Source organism: Anneissia japonica, unplaced genomic scaffold (assembly GCF_011630105.1).
Source record: "Anneissia japonica isolate Jap-2015-1 unplaced genomic scaffold, ASM1163010v1 scaffold1489_len2284818_cov182, whole genome shotgun sequence".
Taxonomy (NCBI): domain Eukaryota; kingdom Metazoa; phylum Echinodermata; class Crinoidea; order Comatulida; family Comatulidae; genus Anneissia; species Anneissia japonica.
Window position 1 is genome coordinate 789,367 of NW_022698455.1, and position 9,479 is coordinate 798,845.

The 9,479-nt window shown below is 34.5% G+C and overlaps 1 protein-coding gene across 6 annotated transcripts in view; it reads right to left on the reverse strand.

The window, feature by feature from the left end:
- The window catches only part of LOC117102620 (neuronal cell adhesion molecule-like), a 15,526-nt gene that overhangs the window by 1,314 nt on the left and 4,733 nt on the right, over window positions 1-9,479 (reverse strand). For 2 of the 6 annotated variants that reach the window (XM_033243004.1, XM_033242999.1), the window contains exons 2-4: window positions 8,627-8,739; window positions 7,378-7,473; window positions 579-874 (exon numbers count right to left, since the gene is read on the reverse strand). In XM_033243004.1, coding sequence (XP_033098895.1) covers window positions 579-646 — 68 coding nt within the window. In that variant the 5' untranslated portion in view covers window positions 647-874; window positions 7,378-7,473; window positions 8,627-8,739. Of the gene's footprint in view, window positions 1-578; window positions 875-5,647; window positions 5,759-7,112; window positions 7,230-7,377; window positions 7,474-8,626; window positions 8,740-9,479 lie in introns of those variants that run through there. The other 4 variants (XM_033243003.1, XM_033243002.1, XM_033243001.1 and 1 more) reach the window with 3 other exon arrangements.

Here is a 9,479-nt window from a genome sequence, read left to right on the forward strand (position 1 = left end):
GTTGACTTTAGAAACACTAAAATTTATTAGGCGAATATTTCGGCTACTCCTGTAGTCTTTGTCAACGCTTGACATAAAATGAACATAATTATTGAGAAACTATCTTAGCAATATACAATTTGAGAAACAATACAGTAATTTAGTCAAAGCAAGTCGGCATACGTCTATAAAGGATTAATGATAATTTACAAATAAACAGTGATAAGGGTGAACAATGAATGAGCAAGTGGTGGACTGTGGGAAAGCATTACTAAAGTTAATGCTTGGGGGAATTAATTCATCCATGGTTAATGGATAAGCTAAACATAAGGCATAACTAAAATCAAGAACAGGAAGTGGCTTTCAATACTTTTATATACCCACATTTATTTAATTTACAATATTGCTTTGTATAATTTTATATATATATATAATTTTTTTTTTTTTCATAGCCACTTCCTGAACTATAGGGTTCACGTACCAATGGTGTACTTTCTTACGTTAAACAAGCAAATTGTGTGCAACTTGTACATTGAACATTATTAACAACTTATTAAAACTAAATGTTGAATAAATAAATAGGACCTATAAATATTTACAATTTGAATTTGTCTGATCTGGTGATAGGAGGCATATTTGGTCGAGTGCTGAGAAGTGAGGCGTCCATTATATAACATTAGCGAGGCACTCTTTTCATTTATTAATTATTGCTGATCGAGACAGTCTGAATTGGTAATCAAAACACCGAGAAATTAAGTCGAATTTTGGGTCAATTGAGTGATCATGTTTGAAGGCGTCTGAAGTCAAATCGTAATGCGAATCGTCCGTTGAATCTGCTGAATTCATCTTGTTAGTTATTACTCTCTTATTACGATTGCAGCTATTAGGCCTATATCTAGAGAGGAAATGAAGTAAAAAAGTAGTTGATATTGGTAAAAGTAAGATGATCATTATTCACATTCATGAATTCGTCAATTAAAGTAAAATGTATTCACATTTTAATTATTATTATTATTGCATTTATTTAAATCACTTTTATTCAATAAAAATATCACAACAATTATAAAAGGAAACATTTAGAAATTAGTAAACTCTCTAGGATAACATTCTTAATAAATGAAAGAAAGGGACAACTCCCAAACAGAAAAAAAAGAAAAAGAAAAGCAAAAGAAAGGAGACAAAAGAAGAGATTATAAATTTGCCTAAATTTTACCTACAAAAAGAGAAGAAAAGAAAGCTCACAATGTCCCATGTAATTCCACTAATAAATGCCCCCTTCCCTAAATGACAGTACAAAAATAGAAGCAATCATTCTCAACACACATAATAATGAATTACATTGTTTCTAACATGGTTGGGATCAATTAATATTTATAATCATGCAACAACACATTTTATGTTGTAGTCCCACATTTAAAGTGAAGATAAGCGCGTTTATTTGAGTAATACTTTTTTTTTTCAATTTTACAAAAATAAAAACAATGTCCAATTAATGAAATAAAATAAACGCCTCCCTAGAATAAAAGTCTCCCTCAATAACCCTTAACAATAAACGACCCAGGGTGTAGTAAAATTTCCCAAACGGGATTAATAAAGATTGTATCCTATTTTATCTTAATTATACTGGGTGTAATACGTGATCCGAACACGTTACGCCGGTTTAGAATGATTAGGGGATTATAATGTGTACCAGGATATGAAGCTTGCTGATCTCGCACTGCACGTCTGACTGGAATCTTTGGTGTCGCCTGTTTTCCACTAGGAGAATTTATTCGAGCGAATCGAAGCGTCGGTTCGCTTCCTGAACCCTCATTTGTTGCGCATTTTTACGCCGCTTCGCAAAAACTCCGATAGGGATGTGAATGCGTATGTGCATCAACCGACGCTTTCAATTCGCGCGAATAAATTCGCCTAGTGTAAAAGAGGCTTAATTTTATTTTTATTGTTTTGCATTATGTGGCCGTTTGCTGTTTTATGGGTTTTTCCCATTTGCCTTTCAAACGAAATACGGGAAAGGTTCATACTCGACTGTTTGGGGTTTGAATCTCTTACTTGTTTGTTTTTATTTTTTCTACTTTTAAGTTACTTTCAGTTAACTTTTTAATATTAGTGCTTTTATAGAATACTATTTTTTGAATAAAATTTTGTTATCATTCACATGTCATTTGTAGACCTAATTTGGAGTAAAATCGGGACAACAGATTGTGAGATATGCGGCCGGAAATATTTGAAACATTCTAAAATCGAATTTTGATGCAACACCGTCAGTGACCACTCGCTGCAAACTACCATTTAAGAAGCTATTTGGAAAACGTTATAATCTTAGCAATAGTAAATTATGTGGAACTAAATCAAAGCCTTAGAGAAATCAGTATAAATTACATCACTTTCCTTCTTGTCATCAATGGCTTCAAAGACCGTAGTCAGAAGACTAGCAAGATTTGGTTTGCATGATCTACCGGTCACAAAATCATGTTGACAGAAAACAATGGCAGGATAAACGTGAGTCCAAATGTGATCACAAATAATCGTTTCAAATATTTTGGAGATGGTTGGTAGCATCAGGATTGGCCTATAATTGGAAATCAATTTCTTTGTCCCCCATTAGTGAATAGGAGTAGCATTTGAATGTTTTCAGAGAGAAAGAAACTGCCCAGTTTGAAGTGATTTATTAAAAAGATTGGAGATGGGGACGGAAAATGGAAGAGAACAAAGTTCTAGAACTTGATTACTGAGGTTATCACTTAAAGATGCCTTATGTGTTTGAAATTTATGTCAATAATTTGTTAACGGTTTGAGGATGAATGAGAGATGCACTGACTACACTAACGGGAACCTCAGGAAGATAAAACAAAAAAAAAAATCAAAATTAAGAAATTTTTTGGGCGTCTGTTTGTGAAATTTTCAAGGGTCTTCGTTTTATAGACATCCTATATGGGTGTCTACAAAACGAAGACTGGAGACCCGAAAAACAAATACTTCCAATTATTTCTCAATTATTTATTGAAAGTGTTTCAAAATCACCATTTGACGAGTATCTTAGAAATTCTATACATAATTTCAGGAATTGTGTGCAATTACATCATTTTAGCTATTAAGCATTATGCCTGCTCTGTCCAATTCTTATTTGCCTTCATCTAGACATACTTAAGCGTTTACATGGAAACATATAATTAGATCATGTAGATGAGCCGCCGAATTTATCTAGCCATAGTTCAACGTGAACCCACCTTATAAGCGATTTCCGAGGCTAATGTCAAGCCAAACCTGTCTATGAAACATAGATTAGCTAACCTATTATTACCTTGGTCACGTTATCAATAATAACGTAATGGATGAGTGCGACATTAAACATCAATAGCGGTCTATACTGTATTGACGATATAGAACGGTATTGACATTAAACGTCAATAGCGTTCTGACTACCCGTCAGCCAACTACAGACATATCCCCAACTGCTTCTTAAGAGAGTAAGCTCTGCGTACTACTGTAAATTATCACTACAAAATGTCCCAACATATCTCAGAACATAGTGTGAATGACAGTGTTAAATTTGGAAATACAAGAGCCAAAAAAAGAAGATAAATGGATAAAATGTCCCATTAACATAGGCGTAGATCTCGGGGGATGGGGGGGATATATCCCCCAATATTTGACAAGGGGAGATGGTCTATTGTATCACCCCCCTCTCTTATACACATCTCCCCAATATTTTGACTATGTATGGGATAAAATGGAGCTTTACACACTTCAAAAGACTGTCACAGAAATAATTTGCAGTGCCTTATGCGCTTACAAAGATGAAAATTAGCATAATGTATTAATTTTGATAACAAAATTATTTTATCTGGTAACAATCTAAGCTCTTCTTTCCTTAGATGTTAGATGTGCTTGCAAAGAGAGCCACATTTCACACTGAAGGGTGTGTACGACATCAGTAATGTTATGTCAATTCCAAGAATGTTTAAGGTTATATCGGTTGATGAGGAATTTTATAATTGACTAGGCCTATAAAATCAAATTGCATTAATTTATTTTGCAAAAACAAGGTTTCCAGCTTCAGAGGGGGCGACATCCCCTGTCCGCACAAGGGCACACATTGGCGCTAACACCAGGCGCGTAACAGGCGTCTTGGGTCAGAGTGGGTATTTATTTTTCCAGTTAGTAATTTACCATACCCACCCCACGCCACTCCCCATATGAAAAACAATACGACATAGGGCTTATCTTATTTATAATATAGGCCACACACGTGTGTTTGAAACTAGATATAAGCATTTTCATGAGGGTGTCTAGAAAACTAAGATCTAGAAAACTAAGACCCAAGATATCTTAGTTTTCTAGATCTAGAAAACCTAGATACAGTATCTTAGGTCTTAGTTTTCTAGACACCCTTTTCATCATGGCTTGATTTATTACAAACATATTATTTCACCATCAATACACGAGGCCCTTCTTTTAGGTTAAAACAATCTATCTTAAATTTGTCTTTCTTGAGTTTGGGACTACTATGTGTTTAAATAACTTGAAAGAATAAACCTAAAATAGCCCTAAAAACGCAAAATATTTTTTGTGTTTTTAATTCTAATTTCGGAATTGATGAAAACTCCCTAAAATGTGCAATTTATAGAGGAAATTTGCCTACCGTAACAAGAATTTGTCAAGGGGTGGGGAAAGATTTTCCAAAGATGGATATTTTCCTCTTGTCCCCCGGTGTTTTAATTCTAATTTCGTTGGAATTGATCAAAACTACCTAAAATGTGCAATTTGTAGAGAAAATTGGCCCATGTTAACAAGAAATGCGCGCGAAATTTAAGGTTTTTAGGCATTTTCAGGGGATGAAAAGGGCATTTATAAAGGGGTGGGGAAGATTTTTCAAAGATAAATATTTTCCCCTTGTCCCCCAGTGGTTACGCCATCGGGCAGCATGATAAAAGGAGTTATGACAGTTTTTGAAGTGGAGAAGGGGTTGCAGGGTGTTGTGAGTCTGGTCATTATGATATCTTCCTTTTTATTCTTGTCTTTATTTTTCTCTTTTTCTTTTTCTTTCCTTTTCTTTTCCTCTTCTTTCTCTTTCCCTCCCTCTCCCCTCTTTTTTTTTCTCTTATTACCCAGCCCGGTACGACGTCTTGGTCAGCCCGGTAAAAACCGTCAGGGGAGGGGCAGTTTTCCCCTGCCCACTCCCCCACCCCCGCGCCTGTTACGACACTGGCTAATACGCCAATCATCCCCACCTCCCAATGAAAAATATTTTTCTACGCCACTGCCCATTAAGACTGTCTATGAACCTAGATAGTATGAAGTAGTAATTCATGACAGCAGTAAAATTATTCACCATGATGAATGATAAATAATACATCAATAACTACGACTAACAAGCCATCTGTTGAGTGTGATAAGGTTAATGAGACACCAAAACATAATTGTAACAAGTTCAAAATATTTAAAGACTGGTACGTAATTAGATGAACCGTGAAACTATTAAAATCAAATATAAAAATACAAAATAAACGTAATAAGAGGGAGCCCCTAATGCTTTTTGATCTCATTTACTAAGGTAAGGTATTCATCACTAAGCTAAGCACGTTAGTGTTTACCTAAGTTATACCCCTAAACTGATACGAGAGGCATTATACAAATTGCAAATTATTATTATTATTAAACTTACATAAAAACAACGTCTTTTTATGTCTCTTGGTACATTGGATAATGCAAATGAAAATGATCTTGTATTTCTAACTACTCACTGTACTGCACAAACAACGACCAGCATATTGATATGATAATTAATTTTTATATCAATTACACTAATCAATGAGCAGTTCATGGTTGGCAGGCTTTAACGAAGGCAATTACAATACAGCATGTTATTCAGTATTAGAATTCAATACAAGAACTCTGGCTCAAATAAAAAATGGCCGCCAAAAAGTACAATGTAGCATAATTTTGTTTTTTTTGTGTTTTTTCAGTGGCTTTTCGTCTGGGACATAAACCTTTTAAGATTAATCGAGGGCCATAAGACACTTGGCGCTGTCTTGTTGCTGTCAACCTTCCCCTTGCTGAGTTTTGAAAATCAAGTCCTACATTCTTAACAAAAGCACTATATTTTTTTTATTATATTATTTTGTAGCTTTACTGAAATCTCACATGCATTTAGCTATTCATTTTTAGACATGTCCCGGGAACATGTTCCTATCTAAATCTGTTTTAACGCTTCAAAAAAACTCAATTTCATGTGAGACGTGGTGGTTTTACATTAATAACTAGAGCAGTCCTAAATAAAGTACCAACATGACGCAGGACTTGTATAATGAGCGAAACTGCAGTGAAATAATGGAATTGCCAGTCGTATTCAGGCACATTATTTACTTTAGTACTGCAGAATACCCTAAAAAAAAACAGGCACATTGTTTTCTTGAGTGCTGCCTGAATTCGTGGGTGGGTCGATTGGGTTATGTACCGGTATTCATTGTTTTTCCATAATCCAGTGGCGGATCCAGGATTTTGAAATAGAGAGGGACCCAGATAGGGACTTTCACAGATGGCGGGTCGATATTACCTGAGGTAAGAACAATTTTGATTATAGCACCTCCAGATGGCCGGAAATGGCTGTCTTATACTTAAATTTGAATATAATTTTCTTTTTTTGGCCCACCCACTTTTTATACTGGGGGGGGGGGGGCTGGCCCCCAATTTTGTGACTGTTCCCAGCACCAGTGACAAACATTTTTACTAACGCCTATTATTATTATTATTATTATTATTATTATTATTATTATTATTATTATAAAAATATAGCTTTTTTTCCATTTTCTAACGAACATTACTAGTTCTCTTTTTGAGTTGAGCAACCAAATGCTGATTGACGTCAGCTGTATACGTGCGTCTGTAAACCCACCCTCGAGCATGAAGAAAAAATCGCCTGCATTCGTGAATTCTGTTTATGTATATGGGGGGGGGGGGGGGGTAGGCACTCTTAATGGAGCGACGTTCTAGTTCTCTTTATGCTAACCACGAAGATGTATAGTAAGTGTAACTGATTCGTTTACAGTAAACCTTCAAACTAGCGTAATATAACCACATTTAAACTCTAAGATACTTAATTAGGCCATATCACAACACCTTGTACCGACCTTAGGAAAAATAGGCTCCAGCAGCAAATATAAGTGGTGGACGACGAGAGTTGATAGTACCGAGTTAACCGGGTAGCACAGACACGAAGGAATAATGGAGCGACGTTCTAGTTCTCTTTATGCTAACCACGAAGATGTATAGTAAGTGTAACTGACTGACTTACAGTAAACCTTCAAACTAGCGTAATATAACCACATTTAAACTCTAATTTAACGAAAACAATAAGATACTTAATTAGGCCATATCACAACACCTTGTACCGACCTTAGGAAAAATAGGCTCCAGCAGCAAACATAAGTGGTGGACGACGAGAGTTGATAGTACCGAGTTAACCGGGTAGCACAGACACGAAGGAATATCCTTAGGAGAGAAGGAAGTCATTGATCGAGTTCCTAGTCCACAAATCAAGCGTCCTGAGCATCTTATATTAGATGGATACGGCACTATATAAAACTATTATTATTATTATTATTATTATTATTATTATTATTATTATTATTATTATTATTATTATTATTATTATTATTATTATTATTATGAATGTACGATTTCAGTAGATTTTAATGTTTTTAGGTAAGCTGTTGGTGTTTAGTCAAGTAGGAATACTGTACATGGAAAAAAAATGTTTGTTAATATTATAACGTCCGTTAACTCGAATTTCGTGCTATTGGTTTACAGTATATGCATACCGTACTATATCTATTTGTGTAAACAAGTTTTTTGGAGTCGAAGTTCTAATGAATAGTTTCTCGTTGGAAATTCGGGGTGTTGTGATATGTAGCGGCATTTCTTGTTAAAGATTTTGTTGAAATGAGAACTATAATGGACATCGGTGAACATGATATATTAAAATATTATATTGTAAAATAATAAGCAATTAGAATAGTTGCGTATCATATACAATGTGGAAATTATGATATGAAGGTTAGAATAATGCAAGAAAACAATTCTGCATTTATTGATTATAATTATATTTTAAATACATTTCCTAGTTGTACTGTAAACTCTATTTTTCGTCTTATTTTGTTTCCTTCAAGTTGATGCTACTAATGGAAATTTTTGTGGTCGTTTTGGTTTATTGTTGTGTTCTTCTATATTCAGATGTGTGTATTATTCTGCCCCACCATGACAAAAGGAAGTAACTGACAATTTTTCGAGATTTTTAGTCACTATCAAAGAACTAATAATTTGTACATATTGATATATTTGAGTATGTTCAAATCCCACTCATTAAAAAGTAATTAGCAACACAAAAAGGAAGTAAGAGACTAAAAATACAGTAAAAACCACCATGAAAGGAAGCAGGGGACAAAATCAACATGCTCCATATTCCTTAATTACTCAAAGCAATGCAAACATCATTGCTTCCTTTTGTCATGGTGGGGCAGTATTGTACTCTAATGTCTCTTTATATTTGAGAAATTTACATGCTTTTGTTTTAATTTTTATTTGATATTGATGTTTTAAAGAATGTAGAATGCGGAAAACCAATTCACACACTCTGGGGGTTCACCTGGTTTAATACGTCACACAAACGACTCAGACGAACAAAGTTCATGGTTCTAATTCATTTATTGTTTTCTGTCTCGTGGTTTTAACTTCACTAATCTTCATCTACCTCTACGTCTGATGACAAAACGAATAATGAATACCATTTGTAAGAAACATTACATAGACAATAATAAAACTGTAAATGATCATATAAAACATCAGTATCATTGATAACAACTAATCTCAAAATTAACTATAGTATAGTGAGTATCAAATTATATAATTCATTATTCAGCTATGCATGTCCTGTACAACAATGTATGGTTTATGACTTCAGATATTAAAACTGCAGGTAATTAATACACCTTTAAATAATTATAACACTTATCATGGTATAACAAATAATCATTAAATCGAATATCATTAATAAAATGCTTAATACGTGACTGTGGCCGCTCTAGCCCGGATGACTCGACTACTCAAGTCTACAATGAACGCCTGTGCCTTTCCTACTATAAATCATACCTGTAGGATAAATATCCCACCGTAAAGATTATTCGAAATTATAATGTAAAAGCAAGAGCAAGCTGATATAAACCAGCACAAACTTATAAACATAGTAATGAACAGGGACGTAGCCAGGAATAAAACGTAACTAAAATAATATAGATCTCAACAACAAGTTGAAGATCGTCACACTACGCCAAACTCATGGGCGCCGCCATATTGTTTACATGTCAGAGGTCAGACAACGAACAAGTCATCGACCGTGACCAGGCTTATCAGAAAACATGTGGTACATAACGCTCGTTACACAATGCACCGTATTATTACCCTAGTAGCCAGACCAGGTTTTGTATGCACTTTGAGGTCCA